Source organism: Neomonachus schauinslandi, chromosome 15 (assembly GCF_002201575.2).
Source record: "Neomonachus schauinslandi chromosome 15, ASM220157v2, whole genome shotgun sequence".
Classification (NCBI taxonomy): Eukaryota; Metazoa; Chordata; class Mammalia; order Carnivora; family Phocidae; genus Neomonachus; species Neomonachus schauinslandi.
Genome location: NC_058417.1, coordinates 39,546,125 through 39,565,668, shown reverse-complemented (window position 1 = coordinate 39,565,668; position 19,544 = coordinate 39,546,125). Strand labels below are relative to the sequence as shown.

Genomic DNA, 19,544 nt, shown 5'->3' with positions numbered 1-19,544 from the left:
GAATGAAACTCTCAGATTTCGGTTCCTTCGTTTACCCTGGTCCAAAGACCAGTGCAGATTCGGTTCTCCTGCATGGTAGAAAGAGCACTTGCTCTGGAGTTGGGCAGATCTGAGCTCAAATCCTATCCTCTGTGACACTAGTTAAGTGAAGTTGGCCAGGCCACTACACTCTCTTAAGACCTATTCTTCAGTTGTAAAATTAGAAAAATATTATTTCCCCTTCATTCTTTTTGAGGGATAATCCATACAATGCTCCTGGCATAGAGAAGGTGTTCAATGGATATTGGCCTATGGGGTTGCCTGGGAACCAGCAGGGATAATCTTTTCCTCTTAGAAGGAAAGAGGGACTAAAGAGGTCGTAGCAGAACCCATTAGCAATATCATGTACCAGGCCATGTATTTCCAAGTCGGTGGCCTGGAAGTTTGACCACCCTCCTTGTCCACTTCTAAGCAATAAGGAAAACCAACCACTCTTGTGATTGGGGCTTAGTGTTTCTCTCCAAATGGCCTAACCAAAAAAAAAAAAAAAAAAAAAAAGCATTATTTGGGCTGTCAGAGGACAAGTGGGCTCTTGTGGGCTTCCTTCTAACAAGTAACTCACAAGAATTATATGCTTTAAGGAGTGGCCATAAGGGGCGCCTGGGTGGCTCAGTTGGTTAAGGAGTGGCCATAACCTTTTCATGTAACAGGGCCATGAAAATCTGGCCTGTTCCCGGCTTGCCTGGCCAGGTCACAATCTGAATGCACTCTAATTTGGGACCCCCATGGCTATTGGGTGTAGTAGGAAAGGCTATTCGGACACAGGGGGTACTGCTGGCTAGGAGGTGGCTATCCAGCCTGGCCCAGGGCACCTGGACACTGGTTTTACAATCATCCATAATTATGCCCAACAGCTCAGGGCGCCCTCTGGTGCCAAAATCCAAGCACTTCTCCACTCACAGACTGATTCTCACATCTGTACGTTCCACGCGGGGCCCTCTGGCCTCCCTGCATCCCACTATCCTCATGGATTAGACTGATAGGGACCCAAGGTGCATATCTGGTTTTGCTTTAGTCATAGTAATTTTAACCAGATTGATTATTTTTCTTCCCCTGAGACTTTTGCTCCCTTGGTTTAGGACCAGATCCAGTTTTGAGCCACCTTGTAAGTACTAAGCTGTAGATCACCACCCCTGCACTACCAATGTGCTGATCTGTAATATTTTTTTCCAGGCTTCACACAATGACACCAGGCAGGCCTCTGCAGGCCCCTCCACTCATAACCTGCTTTCTTAATCCAAATGCCATTTCTCCCAAATACCAGCAAAGTGGAAGAAGAGAGGGTGGCTGGCGGCAGGCCCCCAGTCACTGAGCCAGCTTTGGGGAAGGGCACATACTTCTGCTCCCACCACTGTTTATACCCGGAAGCCAAGAATATTGAGATGGAATTCTGGACTTTTCCAAACGGGAACATTTTTTTTTTTATTTTACTTTTTTAAATTGTTATGTTAATCCCCATACATTACATCATTAGTTTTAGATGTAGTGTTCCATGATTCATTGTTTGTGCATCACACCCAGTGCTCCATGCAGAATGTGCCCTCCTCAATACCCATCACCAGGCTAACCCATCCTCCCACCCCCCTCCCCTCTAGAACCCTCAGTTTGTTTTTCAGAGTCAAACAGGAACATTTTTTATTTAGATATTAATTTTTGTGTGTTGTGGTCCATGATGTGTGATACCTAAGGCTTTGCCTGGCCACCCCCTCATCATCCTCCCTTCATCTTCCCGACTAAGAACAAAATCAAATCCGCCCCTTCTGTTGGCCACTTATAATAATCTTCCTGAGCTCATCTTATCGAATCATTTCTTTGTTTTCTTTTCGCCTAATTTAGTGTTTCTCAACTTTTTTCTCATTCGTGCCTTCTCTTTAACAAATATTAAAAAAAACCCCTCACTTTTCACTTAATGTTAATTTAGCTTTAAAAAATATGAATACCAAGCCCAGTCATGGTTAAAAGACAGCTCATTTAGAATACAGGCTGTTTGTTTTTTGTTGTTGTTGTTGAATGTCTGCAGGCTGTTTGTTTTTAAATGACATTCCCTCTAACCAAAATATCTTCCTCACCACTTCCCCTCCAGCAGGGGGAGGGGACCCTCCCTTTGAGAATCACTGCCTGGTTTAGGTATGAGCCTCTGGGCTAACTCAACCGCTCTACCAGCCTGCCTGGTGTAAGAAACCAGGAGAGTGTCTCAGTGAGTCCAAGCAACTCAGGCTGCTCTCGCCTGGCTCCAGGTCTTTCCCTCCGACCTCCTGGTGGGCAGTCCCACTGGGCTACATTTCACATTCTCCAGAACTTGAATTCAGCATCTGCCCCCTTGAGCCAGCTCTTTGCTTTGACTTCCCTGCGGCTTCCCTTCCCACCACATAATATTGTCCCAGGAACCTCAAGACACTTGGTGTCCCTCCCTCCTTTGACCCCCATATACCGCAAATCACTCAGCCTTGTAGTGTTTTGGTAGAGTCCCCTTGGAACACCTCTGCCGCCCATCCCTTCCTTCCTGTCAGCACTGCTGATTTCATCACATGCTGCTAGGGGTCTTGTAGGAGCCTCCTCCTCTTCCGTCTGCGCCATCTCCTCTGTACCAAGTTTATCCTGCACACACTACCAGCCTTTCACCATCTCGTTTAATAGTTCCAGAGTGTGTTTTATGTACCAGGCACTGCAGTACGTGCTAGGGAGTGTGCAGAATGGAGATTCACCATTCCCGTCTCAGGGTGCATTCTGGGCACTGCTTTTCCTAAACTGTCCTTTGGTCATCTCTCTGGTCTGCTCAAAACCTCCAGAGGACTCTGTTCTGTCCCCTGCTATACTTCTAGCTCTTTGGGTGAGTGTGCAGCCCAGAGGGGACTGTGGCACTGGTTTGTGGAATGAAGCACATGGATGGAATGGGTATCTGTGATGGCTGGCTAGGAGCCTCGGCTTGGGTTTGAGGGTCTGGTCGACCCGAGCTAATGTTTCTCAGAATTTCTTTTCTAGTTCTGTGAGCTCAGACAAGTTACCTAACCGCTCTGAGCTTTTTGCTTATTCTATAATGGGATACTGGCAACCACTTTGCAGTGTGGTTGAAAGGATTAAAGCCAGAGGTAAAATACCCTGGAGCGCAGAGTAGGTAGTAAAATATGACAGTGTGTATCAACTCTGAATATGTAGGTATGTGTGTGAGAGAGAGAGAGAGAGAGTCATGAAATCCTGTGTGAGTGCCAAGCCCGATTCCCAGGGCCTAGTAGATGTTAATAAGTATCACTTCACTTGACCTTCATCTGTCCGCTACAGATATTGTTTCATGTGGACAGGCTTCATACCCACGGGTTTAACAAACACTGTATGGGGTTTCCCCTCTGGTCCCTCCCTTCTCCTTCTGTCTTAGATGTTCTTATAAAACAAACCTCTGTGAAGAAGAGTAAACTAGGAAGAAAACAAACAGAACTCGCTTGTTATATTAAAGACAACACATGCTAACACATTTCAAATGTGCCCCTCCTGAATGCATCAAATACCAGTTTGCTACATTGTGCTTCATTTACATAGGATGACAGCCACCATGAAGCTCTTCTCTTTCTGTAGAGCAGAGGTCCTGTTCTCAAAGTGTGCTCTCCAGACCCCAGAGTCGGCATCACTTGGGAACTTGTTAGAAATGCAGACTCTTGGCTGACCCCAAATCTACTGAATCAGATATCCTGGCATGGGGGCCTGGCAATCTGCCTTTTGGCAAGCCCTCCAGATGATTCTGATACAGCCTAAAGTTTGAGAATCACCTGTGTAGAAGTTACAAAAATATAAGGAGATTACATTTTTTTTTTGCATAAATTAGTATAAATTTCAGTTCTCTAGGCTTTAAAAATGCGATTTGACTCTTGAGGTCTACATTTTTGTGTCATTCAAAGTTGTTTCTGTTGGGGCAGGCCTCTGTTGGCTGCATGCTCGCGTTCCTAAGGTTGCACCCCTGCTTCTCCAGAACCCACCATCACAGTTCTGCTTCTGAGTGTGTGCCTGTGGTTATCTTTTTTTTCTAGAAAATCCTTTCTCTCTTTCCTCTGCCTGTCCAAATCTTATCTATCTTTCAAGCTCCAGATAAAGTCTCTTGACGTGCCCCCCACCCCTTCAGCTCTCTCTGTGACTTCTCTTTTCTTTGAGTGACATGACCTATTTTTCTTTCTGCTCTGAGCTTTTTCAGAGGTGGGGATTTCTCTGATTCATCACTGCAATCCTCATGGTGCCTCGAGACGGCTTTGAATATTAGAAGAGCTTATATGAATATTGAATCACTTGGAGTAGCTCACTGGGACAAGTTCATTGATGGTGGTAAACTCTGCCTTGGTGAATATTGCCCATATCTGTAGTTAGAGTTGTTAAGGGGAAGTGTTCCCATGGGTCTCACTGATTGTATATGGGACCAACTGATGGCTGGGTGGATACCATGGCTTAAGAGTTGGTGGTACCAGCATACCGCACACAGGAGTCCTGGGCACAAAGGTTTTCTGGGCCATTTCCTGGCAGCGTCTTAATCCCAGCTCATCAGAAATTCCATTCTAGGGCCTTCACTTAAGAGTAGTAGAGACTCCATAGAGCGTATTCATAGGAATGTACTCAGGATGGCGAGGGGGATTAGAAAGAGCTGAAAGGCAAACTCTCTGACTTACTTGCTAACATACCGCCAGCATCCAGCATCAGAACCTGCCTGGAACGGAATGGGTACTCGCTCAATGTTTATTGAAGAATGCAGGAACAAATGAAAGCAGTAGACATAAACAGCATGGAGGTAGCTACGTCTCTCTGCATAAAGGACTTTCTAACAGTCCCTTGTATTGTAAGCCCCTGAAGATAGAGCTAGATGTTATTTCTCTCTTGACACCAGCATCTTGCACAAAGCCTGGGAAGCTGAGCCACAGGGGCCCAGTCGGCCAGTGATGGGATGGGCCTTCTGGAGAGCGGTGGAAGGTTATCAGAAGGGATTTAATGCCAAAGGGCCTTAGACTAGAAGACTTTGAGATCCCTTTTAGCTCAGATTCCTTATTTTAGAGCCACCTAAAACACATACCTGCTGCCTTAAGGGTCCTCCTGGTAAATTCATTCATCTTAGGAATGGGGTCAAAGCAGCGTCTTCGTTAGCATAGCCTAGAAGCTGGCTGGCTGCCCTTTTCCAGGGCTTACTGAACAACTGGCTTATTTGTTTAGGAATGGAGGAGGCCATAAAGCTTCTGATGCTCTGAGTGTGTCTGAAGATTAAGGAAATTTAAATTTTATTTTATAGTCTGCTAAGTAATGGACAATCAAGGTGGGTGCATTTCAAAGAAATGCACAAAGTTTCAAAAGATGAAAGATTAAAGTTCTTGAGTATGTATCTCCTTAAACAAGGTGTAGTGGGAGTCAGTGGGTGAGAAGACCAGTGTCTTACAAGGAAAGCTGCCAGAAAGGAGGAGGAGGTGCCTGAGAACAGACACCATAAAGTACTAATCACTGCCTGCCTTAATTAGCCTATAGACTCTCATACAAAAAAACCATAATTTCATTTCTTGGGAATCACAGATTACCCTGTTTCATTCATGAAGTTTTTTTTTTCTGTTTGTTTCTGCTTCCCAAACTACTTATTTATCTCATGCTTGCACAGAGAAGTCTTAATTGACCAAATCAGTTTGAGAGGTGGTATTTCCATTTTAATTCAGTTTAAAATACTTTAATTTCTCATCTGATATCTCCTTTGACCCATGAGTAATTAAAAAGTGTCTATTCAGTTTTCACCAAAATCAATTTAGAAGTTAGGTTTCTCTTTTGTTTTTCTGGTCTGATGTTGTCCTCTAATGTTTATACAGGAGACTTTCATCTTTTCTCTGTTACTTTCCTTCATAAGGAACCTGGATATTTATTTTTCCTCATATTTGGGGAGAATCAGCTTCCAGGGGCAGATTCCTACCTTTGATTTGCCTTTACCTAAAGACTATATATGGGACGGTCCTGGCATTCAAGGCTTCCCACAACCTGGACTGAATGCAACTTTCCAGGGCTGGTGTATGTGTCTTCATTATAAGCTCCAGCACAGCTATACTATTTTCCATTTCCCACACACGTTTGATTCTGTTCATTTTGGTCTCTATGAGAGATGGTCTCTCCCCCAGCCCCTCCTGGAAACCATCATTCAAAACACATTTTAAATGCTCCTTGTTCCATGAAGTCTTTTTCTGGTCACACAGTGGGCTCTCTTCTTAAAATCTATGCAGTTGTTTGTTTTTTTTTTTAACCCCTCTCTTATTGCCTTTATAATAAAGGTCATTTACTTTCTTATTCCTCTTACTAAAATCTAAACCCCTCCCTCCAGGCAGGCTAAGCTGTGTCCCAGAGTGGAGACCTCTATACACATCTGCTGAAACAAACTAATTGTGATTTGTTTTGCTTTCCTCAGTGTGCTTGATTTGATGACTATTTTAGACTTTGCCATGATGGGAACATTTGGAGGCAGGAAAAGGATACTGGAGTGGGAGAGATTTTGGGGGATTTTAGGAGTCTCTGGTTCTTGATTATCTCACAGATAAGCTGACAGAGGGGAAAGAGACATAAGCCACAGAATGTGGGCTACTTGAAGAAGACCTCATTTTCTCTGTGTTGTAGGACCCTGCAGTGAGCGGAAGTATCCTGTGTGGGTGAAAGCCTCTTTCATGAGCTCATTAACTCTTTATAAGAGACAAAAATCACTGACTAATAGAGTGATTGTATGAGAATCAACATAAATATTAATGAGGAAAATGCCTGTTTCCTTGCACCAACACCCACCACAGACCTATATAAGGCCTGGAGGAGAAGGAAGGCTTCTACTTCAAGCAAATCCAACTGTGGGCAAAGCACATGTCTGGCCTTCAGCACCATGACTTCTCATCACTGCAGTTCTCTCCTCAGTGGAAAGGTTCCAGAGGCCAAGCCTGCCTCCCTATGCCTGTCGGCCACCCTGGCACATGCCAACCGAATGCGTGTGCGGGCAACCCCTCTGGGCAAACCCAGCCTCTGTATGCCCCACAGCTGCCGCACCGCTTGCCCCTTGCCAGGGACCTGCAACATTCCCAGCAACATTGGAGTCTGTGAGAACTATGGGGAAGGCGCCCCGAATGGCCACGAGAAGGTGACCATGCAGTTCCTGAACGATCGCCTGGCCAACTACCTGGAGAAGGTGCGTCAGCTGGAGCGGGACAATGAGGAGCTAGAGACCAGGATCCGAAAGTTGAGCAAATGCCATGAGTCCACCATGTGTCCAGACTACCAGTCCTACTTTCAGACCATTGAAGAGCTCCAGCAGAAGGTGAGGTTTGTGGTGCTTCAGATCAGGGGTTGGCAAACTATGGCCCATCTGGACTACTGACTGATTTTTATAAATAAGGTTTTATTGGTACATGGCCATGCTCATTCATTAATGTATTGTGTATGGCTGCTTCTGTGCTCTAATGGCAGAGTTGAATAGTTGTGACAGAGATTCATGGCCTTCAAAGCCCTATATATTTACTGTCTGGCACTTTACAGAGAAAGATTATTGACACTTGCACAAAATTTTCAGGGCCTGGATTGGGAGTGGAAATAGCCACATTTGAAAAAAAATTTTTTTTTGATTGTGGGAAGAGAATTTCTTGAGTGCAGATGAATGGGAATATGTAGAAGTTGAGATGTTGGATTTGACTCTCCAGGATTCTGAGTTTATGTTTGCTTAGTCTCAGTACTTACAATTCGAACATTGTAGCTGCAAAGACAGTGCAACGTAACCTCCAGCGCAGTACAAGGCAGCATGTTCTAGTGTCCTTTATGAGCCAGTATATGGTCATTCAGTAGCACCGGTCTCTTCTGCATAGCTACTGTCCCCTTTGATAATCAATGCAATGCTTCTTAAGAAACTACATCTTTGTTTTGGAGATAGGAAGACAAAGAATGTCAAATAGGGGCCACAGAAACCTGGCTAGATTCACAGAAGACCTTTGGGGAAGTTGATCAACCAGCATAAGGGGCTTCTTATTAAGAATGGGTCCCTCTTCATCTAAACCTTTCATAACCAGCCCATTGTTCTGTGGCCTAGATTTCAGATCTTGTTCATATCAGGCTAAGTATCACGGCTGGCAAAATAAAATTAAGTCTCTGTTATGTGTTCAGTTTGCTATTCCTTTCCATCTCCCAGTTCTTTTGGCTGTATGCCTTCCGACTTTGCCAAGCATCCTCATGCACAGCCCCCGCCCTGTGTCACACCAGCATCTCTTACGTGTTTGGGAGTCCAAGGGGATGTTGTTGTTTGAATCTCAGGCCAGTGGAACTTGTTTTGACCCGAGGCCATTGATGGCTCTTAGAGATAGTGAATTACTGAGCCTACTTTCTTTCCCCAGATCCTGTGCATCAAATCTGAGAACAACAGCCTGGTTGTGCAAATAGACAATGCCAGGCTGGCTGCAGATGACTTCAGGACCAAGTGAGTTGGGGTAGAACAGGCATAGGGGGCAGCCAGGTGCCTACCCTGACTTTTTCTCTCTTGTGAGGCAGTTGGCATCAGAAATATAATTGACCAAGATCCCAAACCGACAGTTAAAGCAGGAGAAAACAGAGGGCATTATGCCCAAGATCTTGAAAGAACACTCCTCTGACCCTCAATTGTTTAGCTTTTATAGTTCACAACATGCTTGAGAATGCATCATACACTTGCTGCTATGGTTTCAAGGACCTGGGGAGGTAGGCGGGGCACTGATGGCTTCATCCTTGTGAGGGTACTGAAGCTCAGGGCCCCAAGTCAGTGGCCACTGAGTGGTACAACTGGAACCTGGCCCCACGTTTCCTACCCAGAGGCCATTTCCTACCAAATTCTGCTGCCTCCATGAGAATCTTTCCACACTGCAGCTCAACCAGTTTGTGAGCACTAGTAACTCATGACAGAAAGCATGCTCCACCGTCTATGATGGAGGCCTGTGAGGCTCAAAAGGTTTATGCCACCTCAGAAGATCCAACCTGGGAACAGGAAGGGGCATTGCGTTTTATTGTCTTTCTTCAGTACTCTGTGGAAGCCTTATTCCTCTGGAGCTAAAGAGGGCCATTTCTATCCTCCCATCTGGCATTTGGCTTCTAATCTGAGAGAGAACCCAGGGTCTGCCTCAGTAAGGGATGTGGAAGAGGAGGGTCTGTAGGGATCACCTGAGGGCAGGTGCTGGCCATGTGTCTACACCAGCACCCTCAGGCCTGGCCACTCTGCCTAGTGGTGCTTCATGTCAAATGGGTGGGGAACACCCCATTGCTTTCTGGGCTGGGAGTGTGCCACATAGAAAATGCCAACCCGCAATTAGACTGCAGAGGGATGGCCAGTGGAGTGGCTGCCAGTGTCCTGGGGCCCCTCTGCTCTCTACCCCCGACTCCTGTATCTTTCCTGCTAAAGGTACCAGATGGAGCACTCGCTCTGCCAGCTGGGGGAGGCCGACATCTGCGGCCTGCGCAGCATGCTGGATGACCTCACACTTGCCAAGTGTGACCTGGAGGCCCAGCTGGAGTCCCTCAAGGAGGAGCTGCTCTGCCTTAAGAAGAACCACGAGCAGGTACATGGCCCTTTGTGTAAGACTTCCTGGGGGTGAATTCGGGCTCATTTGGGGGAAGAAATGAAGCTCTTCCTCCTCCTCAGGATGGAAGCTCTGCAGGCCCTGCTTCGTGGTTAAGCCTCACAAGCTATGGAGGTGAGCTCCAGCTTTCAGTGGGGACTTGCTCTTCATCCACAGCCTTTGGAAGTTTCTAGGCTAATGCAGGCGGTGCCTCATCCTCAGAGGAGCCCAGGGAAATCACTGGGGAGCGTGGGGAGTGGGAGATGAGGTTTTGGGGTAGAGAGCAGTGGGGGCTCCACGACTGGGATGTCCTCCTCTTGTACCCACAGGAAGTCCACCTTCTGAGGAGCCAGCTGGGGGACAAGCTCCAGATTAAGCTGGATGCGGAGCCCACCGTGGACATGAGCAGGGTGCTGCAGGAGATGAGATGCCACTATGAGGCCTTGGTGCAGACCAACCACAATGATCTGGAAGAGTGGTTCCAAGATCAGGTGAGGGTGCTGCCTCGGAGCAGGGAGGGACCCTGGCTTCTACCTGGGCAGGGGGGTGATCATGTCTCTGTGCCCTTGTGCTTCAGTCTGAAAGCATCAGCAAGCAGGACGTGTCCTGCTCCGAGGAGCTGCGGTGCTGCCAGTCGGAGATCCTGGAGCTGAGACGCACGGTGAACGCCCTGGAGGTGGAGCTTCAGGCCCAGCAGACACTGGTGAGCTCCCTTGCTCGGTTCAGTACCTGCCTCCCTTAAATACAGACCAGGACACAGTTCAAACCTTGACTTCCTTGCCTTTGCAAGAACTTCTCATAGATGTGGATGATAAGGGAATGAACATTCACCCATATGAGGGAGGTCCTGCAAACTTATCTTGAGGTCTACAATGAAGAGCAATGGCATGTTTAGTTCTTCCAGCTGAGGCCTGCTAACAGGAGCTAGATTGTTCTCCAGGCCTGGCAATACCTTGGGGTGTCACAGTCTTACTGGAGAGACTGAGGGCTGCAGTCCATGATTTTCCACCTACTTCCCCCTTTGGTATTACAGAAAGACTGTCTGCAGAACTCCCTGTGTGAAGCTGATGCCCGCTTCGGCACTGAGCTGGCCCAGATGCAGGTCCTGATCAGCAACGTGGAGGAACAGCTGTCTGAGATCCGGGCTGACCTGGAGCGGCAGAACCAGGAGTACCAGGTGCTGCTGGACGTCAAGGCCCGGCTGGAGGGCGAGATCAACACGTACCGGAACCTTCTGGAGAGCGAGGATTGCAAGTGTGTACCCTGATGTTTGTGCCAATGTCATGTGTAAAAGCAGAGACCTCTTGTAGGGATGATTTGAAAGGAGGGGTGGTGTTGCAGACCGCATCTCTGGGGACAAACTTAAGCCTGGTGAGCTGCCTGGACATAGAGGAGGGCACGCGGGAACTTTTCAGCTCATGCCGTCCATTCTGCTGACCATGTTATGTTCCCAGATGCCAATCACTGCCATGGGGGGCTGAAATACTGAGAGCTCAGTGCATTTAGGTTTTGCTAAATTCTCTCTGGAAGAAGTATTCTAGTAACAGGGATTCTTTATACTCAAGGTTAAAAAACATTGCTAAGGGCATTTGCAGCCATTCTTTCATTTTGTCCTTCCATTGCACCGTGCAAAAGGTAAGGTGGATAGAACACCCCGTTAAGCAATAACGAACAAGACTGGGGGTTATATGTCAATCGGAGGGCAGCTGACCTCTGGCCTGCTCTTGCCTGGCCAGCCTTTCTGCCTTTCTCGTCCGTGATCCTTCGCCCGTGGCTGGAAGCGCTGGTTTTGCACAGGGGAACCGTGAGCTCTGGTCCTAGCTCCACTGTGGAATTTCTAGGCCCAGCAGGACCTCCAAGGTCTACAATCCCCTTTTGCTTTTCCGATTCTGAAGTGTCTGTATGCTTTCGTCTTTCATGCACTTCTGACGTCAGTGTTTCAAACATCTTTTTCTCTCCACAGGCTCCCTTGCAACCCATGTGCGACCCCAGCCTCCAGCACCCCCCGCCCAGTCCCTGCAGCCTGTACCCCCTGCTCTCCCTGCCTTTCTGGGCCGCATCGGGCCTCCTGTGGCTCCAGCTCAACACCTCGATGCTGACACACTCTTCAGCCTGAGGGAGATGGGGATTGTCTGCCCACCGAGGCCTTGCTCCCTTGGCCAGCTGGGCGGGAGGCTGATGCCAGGCAGTGCTTCTCTGCTGATGGGCTTTCTAGTCCAGTGGCTCAGCCCTGGCCCCTGGATTTGGGCTTCCTCTCTTTAGAGTGTCTTAAACACTCCTTTTGCTCTCTTCTGTTGCTTCACAGTCTGAGAAGTGGTAGGTAGCCTGGTTTTTATTTTGCTAATAAACTTTGCTTCTGCAGCGTGAAGAGCCCAGGGCCTGTGGTCAGTGTCTCCACCTCATGCCAAGAGTGTTGCTGAGGGCCCCTTGAGCTGTTCCCACAGAAGCAGGGGTTGGGGCTCCCTCACCGGAGGGGTTCTGGGAGATGGCAAAGCCAGCCAGGACCATGGTTAAAAATAGGCCTGTAGCAAAATGGTGCCATTGAGAGATACCCAGCTGTAATTGGGTATCTAAAACCTATTTAGAGCCAGATTCACAGAGCTGTTAAAATACGTGAACCAACTAAAATCCACCCCCCGCCCCCACCTTATCAGGATGAAGCCTCTGGTCCTTGTGCAAAGGAAAAGCTCAGGTCAGAGGTGCTGCCGGGATCCCCTAGAATACTCTACTTAAAGTAAACTTTTGTGATCACAGGCCCATGGCGAGCAAGGCACAGTGCTGGGCTTTACAGATCTTGTGATGCAGGGGTTCTGCCAAAGCCTGCAAAGAGGGAGCACCTGGTGGCTGAATCAAGACTTGAACCCTGGTCTTTTTGAATTAGGCCCAAAGCCCATTCTTCGGAAGCTTTGAAGGGAAAAAAAAATAAACATGAGTAGGTTTAAGGTGGAGGTTCTAAAAGTGTGGTCCTCCAACCAGTCGTACCAGCTTTACCTGGGGACTTTTAGGAAATTCCAAGTCTTGGGCCCCACCTCAGACTTTCTGAATAAGCAGTCTGGTTTACTGAGCCTTCCAGGTGATTCTATGCATACTCAAGTTTGAGAACCCCTGGGTTAGGGGGTTTATTTGGGGACTGAGCCCCTTATGGGCCAGATACACTGTGGAAGGAGTTGGCCACAGCCTCCTAAGGATCCTGTGTGTGAGCAGTGCCTCATTTGATCAAGATAGCGCCTTTCCCCTGCACGCTGTGAAATGCTGAATGTATAAAGGGATGGTGGTTGCCCAACCTGTCAGACTATAAGTCTAGAAAAGGCCAAACAGACCCACCCAAGCTCCCTCACGGGCTCCACTAGCAAGCCCTCTGGAAGCTGCCTGGCTTGGATCTTGTAGGCAGTAGACACATGAATTAGAAGCTCTGTGTTTAGGCAGCCACGGCCAAGAACAGCATGTCTCCAGAAAGCAGCGTCAGAGCTGGCCAAAGAGGGGAAGCAGCGAGTTCCCCATCATTGGAGGCATTCAAGCAGGGTCTTTTTAACCACCTGGTAGGGATGTTGAGGAGGTTACTCAGGCATCTGATGGGGCTGAATGAGACGGTTCTAGGGGGTTTTCTAGTCCCCAAATTCTATGACCCCCTGCGGTCTAGGTCTTATTCATCGGTGAGATTACAAGTGTTAAAGCAGAGCTGACACACTGACTCCAGGAGCTGGTTCTTGTCTTCCCTCTGCTCCGTGAGCTCTCTGAATCAGAGTAGCCTGCTGAGAAATTTACAAAATCCAGCCCATCCTGGTGCAGGAGTGACCATAGCCCCAAGCCCCGAGGCTTGGAGAGATCTTAAGCCAGGGCCTGGTTGTTGCGTCTCCAACTGCTCTCAAATCCCAAATCCTACCTGTTGGCCACCATCTGTGCGGACAGGACCGATTTGCTTGGGAAGCAACAGGACTTCCACCACAGGGAATCTGGAAGGGTCAGAGGCTGTTACACCCTTCCCTCCATTCTCCTCCACTCTGCCTCTGCCCTTTTTCTCAAGCTGTACCAGCATTAGGGTACAGGTGGCATCTCTCTCTCTCTCTCTTTTTTAAGGATTAAAAAAAATATTTTATTTATTTATTTGTGTGTGTGAGAGAGAGAGAGCACAAGCAGGGGGAGTGGCAGGCAGAGGGAGAAGCAGGCTCCCCGCTGAGCAAGGAGCCTGACGTGGGGCCCGATCCTGGGACCCTGGGATCATGACCTGAGCCGAAGGCAGATGCTTAACCGACTGAGCCACTCAGGCGTCCCAGGTGACCCATCTCTGAGGGTAGGTCCCAATAAGAAAGAACAATCTTGATAAGTCTTAATTTAGCACCTGGCCCAAATAGCTTTGCCTCTTCCTTTGTACTTAAAAAGCTCCTTTCATCCAACAAGTTCAAAGCGGTCTAACAAAATAAACCCACTTATTCTTGCACCATGACAGTAGGTAAGCATTGTTTTTCTCTTTTAAGGAGAGGGAGAGAAGGTGAGTCATTGAGTGGTGGAGGGATTCTTCTGGTGACATGAAATGAATCAGTGCCCCAGGGTAATTGACCCATGTTTCTTAAGTTCACATCCAGTGCTCTGATTATAATTAAAAGAGGAGCTTTGATGAGACATTGTTTGTGTGTGTGTGTGGTGTGTATGTGTGTGAAGTGGTTTGGGTTCCTGGGAAGAAATGCTGGGTGGAGGGATCACTCTGCTTGGGGAGGTGTGAAGAGCTTCCCTGGAGACCAAAGAGTCCATCATCACCACCATCACCACCACCATCATCACCACCATCATCACCACCATCATCACCACCATCATCACCATCATCACCATCATCATCACCACCACAATCACCATCATCATCACCACCATCATCACCACCATCATCACCATCATCATCACCACCACAATCACCATCACTGAAGCTCACATTCATTGAGCTCTTACCATGAGCCAGGCACTCGTCTAAGTTATAGATAAATTTATGTATATAAACTCAAATTATCCCCATTTTGGAGTGAGAAACCACAGCTCAGAGGGGTTAAGTAACACACCTAAGGTCACACAGCTAGTAGGTGGTGAAGCCAGGATCCAGATCCAGGCTGTCTACCTCCAGCAACTGTGCTCCTAACCACTGTGCTTCACAGAGGCCAAGTCTCCGATTGTGTCGGCAGGATGACAGAATCATAATCACCCCTTTGTTTTGATTCCTTTTCCTTGAAGGGAATGGTAGAGTGTTTATGCTAGCAGAACCACCGCTGAGAATTTCTGCCACAAAGGGCGGTGCAAGAAGTAAAGATTGGATGGCATTTCAAAATAGCCTGAGAACCCTGGCAATTTTAATGACTGGAAATCATGAAAGAAGTTCAACTCACCCCCTGCTATTGTTAAAAACACTCTGTCTACCGAGGAAGAGGAGGAGAAAGAAACAGAATTGCTTACCTATCTGTCCCTTCACCACTTAAAATGAACTTTTACACAGGCTATCCAATTTGAAATCCCCCGAACTCTCTGGAGAGGCAGAGCAGGCTCCACAGTCCCCATTTGGCAGGAGGAGAAGTTCAGGGTTAGGGAAGGAAATGAACCCCCGAGGTCTCCCAGTGGTCTCTCTCTCAAGCCCACTGCCCTGTCCCTGCACTCAGCTGCTAAGGGCCGGAGGTACATCTGCATAAAACTGCCCATTCAGACCCACTGTCTGATGCTGGGGTGAGGTGGCTCAGATGGATTTTACAGGGCCTGCGAATCTCCGCAAGGAGAATCTTCCTGGTGTTAACTCCCACCCAGCAGGGTCCTCCTTACCCCAATCGCATTTCAGACTGAGCTTCTGGCCTTTGGCCATCCCCTGGCCTTTTTCAGCTGAGGCTCCCCCTGTATGCTGGATTTCGTGCCCAAAGCTTCCTTGCTTGCCTCTCCCTTCTTCCTGCTGGGTTGCCGGACATCCTAAACATGTGCCCCAAGGCCCTCCACCAAGATGCCTCTGCCACACGGTAGATCTCTCTCATGCCGAGGGTGGCAGACTTGTGCCTGCTCACCAGCTGGCTCACGTGTCACCCCCATTTCCCCATGTGAATCTCAGGCCCTTTGACACCTCCTCTTTCACTTGCTTGATTTAACATTGCCTTTCCTTCTTCTGCCACCCCATACTGTGTCCCCGGAGATCTCTTCCACCTGCTTGGAAGCTCACCCTAATGCCATGGAGCCTCTGGGGATGCCTTGGGGTGACCATACCACTCAGCTGTGGTCTTCAAAGCAACAAGAACCAAATATCAAAAAACTAATGACCAGGCCTGATGGAAGACCGGGATTAGGGCTCTGGTGAGACCACTTGTTTGAATCCTACCCCTGAGTCACCTAGAGAGTGGGGTTACTACTAAGTCTCCTTCGGGATACAGGTAAATGACCTGAAATGGTCTCATCTCCCATCTCCAGGCAGAGAACCAGAAACTGGTTTAAAATGGTCTGACTGGAGGTTGGGGCAGGAATAGGTGTGGGAAGAAGTGGAGGAGGAAGGAAGAAACTTTTGGGTGGGGGGAAGGACCCAATTATATCACTTTACATTAGAGTTTGTTGTGGGTCTATCTGTGTGCTCAGCAGGACTGTAACATGTCATCTCCCCACCGTCCCCTGTCTTCGTCCCCGTCCCCGTCCCCAGCCCTGGGGCTGTGCCAGGTGTTTGGCAGATGTTCAGTAAATGACTTCTGACCTTAATGTTGTATATGCAATTTCCTAGTTACATTAAATACAAACATATTTCCAGATATGTCCATCTCACACCTCTTAAATATCCTTCTTGTTGTTTCTCACATATTTTGGGGGACCCATATTAGCCTGAATTGCTTATAAAAATATAATCCTCTACCAGAACTATGATTCTTCTGTTCCAATGTAGACCTGTGCCCAGCATGGAGAAGCTGCACAATAAATGTGCTTTGAATAAAACTGATCTAAAGAAAGAATGTGGGCTTGATCATCTCTCGACTGCTCAATTTCTCTTTGAGTGAATACAATTTGCAGATATTTCAATTAGGAAATCAAGAGAGTACACAAAGTCGACTCCTACCCTGTGTGAGTTCTCAAAGACCTTACAGTGCAGGAGTTCCTTTTCCCCCACTAATTCAAGAAGCAAATTCACTCAAGCCTACTGGTATTTTAAAAACACTGCAAGATAGAGGCAAGATTTACAAGGGATGGCAGCGTTGTGTTCACTCACCAGTCACTCCGTCTGCTGTCTCTCTTCTGAATTCTTGTGCCATTGCACCTGCAGGGTGGCCAGCAGGGAAAAAGGAATCTCTGGTTGTAACCTGTTCGTTCCTGCATCTTCGGTGTGGATGCTGGTTGGCTGTGACTGAAGCCAGCGCAGCTCTGACCCCCTCTGCTTCTTTCTTCCTTTCTGCCGTCCATACCATACCTGTCCGTACCATTCAGGAACAGGTGGTGTTGTCCCCTTCTAATCTTATGCTGCCTTAGACAATCCTGTATTTCTCAGCCACAAACAAATCTCAGACTGGATAGTGGAGGTGATGTTCTGGTCTGGGCACCTCCGGAAACATCACTTCTTTTGGAGGCCTCAGAAGCTGTGGTCCCATGTCTATAGATCTCTTCTGAATCATCTCTATTTACATCATGCAGGACACTCAGCAGGGTGGGCCAGTCTTCTGTCCATGGATTTGGGTCATGTTGGCTACTTCTCAGCATTGTATTCTCCAGGTTCAGTCATTTGAGGATGGGCTCACTTTGTCTGAGCACCGTGGCCGCTTGAGGTTCTGAGGATTCCTTCCTTGCCTCTTGGTCCATTCTTATCTCTTATTCAACACCCTGCTCCCAGTTTCCATTTCTCTGGTCTCGGCATTGTATGCAAATTCTGGCTTTGCTTTTTTGTTGACCCAATTCTTGAATCTTCTCATTCTTAGACCTAAACACTCTCTTTGGACTAAAGTCCCCGTGAGGCTGCGCTGGCCAATCAGTGGGCTTGACCAAAGAGCTTGAAGAGCTGCTGCCATCGGTCTGTGCTCAAGGGCCAGTGTCCTTGGGTAGGGAGGAAGGCAGGAGTGAGGAACAGCTCTGGGCTGGAAACAGAGCAGGCTCTGGAGCAGGCTGACAAGAGGCAGGAAGCAGGAGGCCAGTGCTGTTTCCTATGAGCAAATGTGTATCAGTCTGATTGACAGGCCTTTCCATCTGTCCCAAGCCCAGCTGAAGTGAGACAGAAGGTCTCTACACCTGGCCTTGTGTTCTTCCTCTGGAAAGTCTCAGTGGTGCCTGCCTCAGGACCCACCTATTTCTGCCCCTTTAATTGCCTGGGAGGAAAACAAAGAAATTTTGGTTTTATTATAAGTCTGGGGCTTCTTTGTAGTGTGGTGGGGCTTTCCATCTGAATGGCATTATAATAAGTGGCGAGATAATGGCCTTGGAGAGGGTAGATGGAGGACCTTTTATCTGAGACCCAAGCGGAGTACGCATAAGTACCATCATGAAAGCTTGTTGGGGAGAAGGACTCCAATAAGTTGTCAATAAAATTACCACTCTGGCTGGCAGCCAAAGCCACAATGGAAGTTGAGATGCTGCTACCCAAGATGCAGGGGGTACCCCAGTGGTGCCTATAATTATGCAGCCTTTATATACTCAGAACTTTGGCCACCCCCTTCCACAGACCTTCTGGTGCCTTCCCTCCCCTCCCAAATCAACCCCGCATGACTCCAAGCTTGCTCTGCTTCTGCTATGTCTCAGCAGTTTCTGTCCTGGTGCCCAAGTCTTTGGATTCAATTATACCACCACAGAGCCCTCCTTGGTACCTTTTAATGTTTGGTTCTTAAACCAGATTGTGCATAACCCAGTAAGGCTGGGGATGGGAGCCCAGGAAAGGATGTGATCCATCTTCTGGGTGTGTCAGTTTCACTGAGAGGATTGGGCAAAATCTTAGAAAGTTTAATTGGAAATTGTAAATTTTTTTTTTTTAAATATTAAAGCCAACATGGGCATATGATGGAATATAAGGTCAATTCACATGAAGTTTTAAGATCAACCTCCTTGAGGAGGCTCCTTTGGGCAAGCTCTCAACTTCCCCGATTATCTGCTCACACTTGTCTAATGCTATGGACGTTTTTCAGGGGTAAGGTTTGACTAGCAATGCCTTTTTTCTTTTCCAAGCCAGCCCCAGATACTTTTCCTGGACAGTTAAAATACATTTATATGGATCTCTCAGCCCTCCCTCCAAATGATCTCTACCTCCAGAGCCTTCTCTGTTCTTAAACTAATTACCAGAACCTCTTCTTTTGAAACTCCTCTACAACCTGTGTACACGAAATATAGGAGGCCTTCCACAAACAGCTGCCCATTCTTCTCAGCCATGGCCCAACTCAGTCCTTATCTACCTTAAGGCTTCCAAGGCTTGGGATGCTGCACCATTGAAGGATTCTTCCCTTAAAGCAGATGGGAAAAGAGTTGAATGCAACTTCTTCTTTGACTCAATCCCAGTTCCTCCCTAGAAATGTCAGGTGGGCCAGGAAATGAATCTGAGTATGGGTTTACAGGATCACATAACACAGAAGAATGTCATTGGATGGACCAACTCCCAGTTAACAAGGGCAGATACCTGGGCTAGACTGTGTGGCCTCTTTTAAGATCTACCACGAAACTCTGATTTTATGGGTATACTGCCTGAAGAGGAGTCCTGACTTAGCAAGAAGCCCAAGTAAAGAATTTTATGGGACAAGGGACTCTTCTGAGGAAGGCAAATAACAGACTGAAGGAAGGGCATTTGAAAACCAGAGAAGACATAGAAAGAAAAAAGACATTACATACCATGTCCACACCCTCTGTGGAGGGAATATAAATCCTCTTCAGAGGAAGGAAATCCACAAGCTCCTTGGAGAACTTGGGCTCTGTGTTCAGCCGGGTGCCTTGCTCCCTCCAGCACCATGCCTTACAACTGCTCCCTGCCCAACATGAGCTGCCGCTCCACCTGCTCCT

At 47.7% G+C, this 19,544-nt stretch overlaps 2 protein-coding genes across 2 annotated transcripts in view; one reads left to right on the top strand and one right to left on the bottom strand.

Annotated features, from left to right (window-relative positions):
• The window catches only part of LOC110573273 (signal transducer and activator of transcription 5B), an 871,639-nt gene that overhangs the window by 697,556 nt on the left and 154,539 nt on the right, over positions 1-19,544 (bottom strand). The gene's annotated exons all lie outside the window — the stretch shown is intronic.
• The window catches only part of LOC110573282 (keratin, type I cuticular Ha8-like), a 13,082-nt gene continuing 439 nt past the window's right edge, over positions 6,902-19,544 (top strand). Inside the window, exons 1-7 of the mRNA XM_044921778.1 lie at positions 6,902-7,330; positions 8,394-8,476; positions 9,428-9,584; positions 9,914-10,075; positions 10,162-10,287; positions 10,618-10,838; positions 11,548-11,559. Of these exons, the coding sequence (XP_044777713.1) occupies positions 6,902-7,330; positions 8,394-8,476; positions 9,428-9,584; positions 9,914-10,075; positions 10,162-10,287; positions 10,618-10,838; positions 11,548-11,559 (1,190 nt within the window). The remainder of the gene's footprint in view (positions 7,331-8,393; positions 8,477-9,427; positions 9,585-9,913; positions 10,076-10,161; positions 10,288-10,617; positions 10,839-11,547; positions 11,560-19,544) is intronic.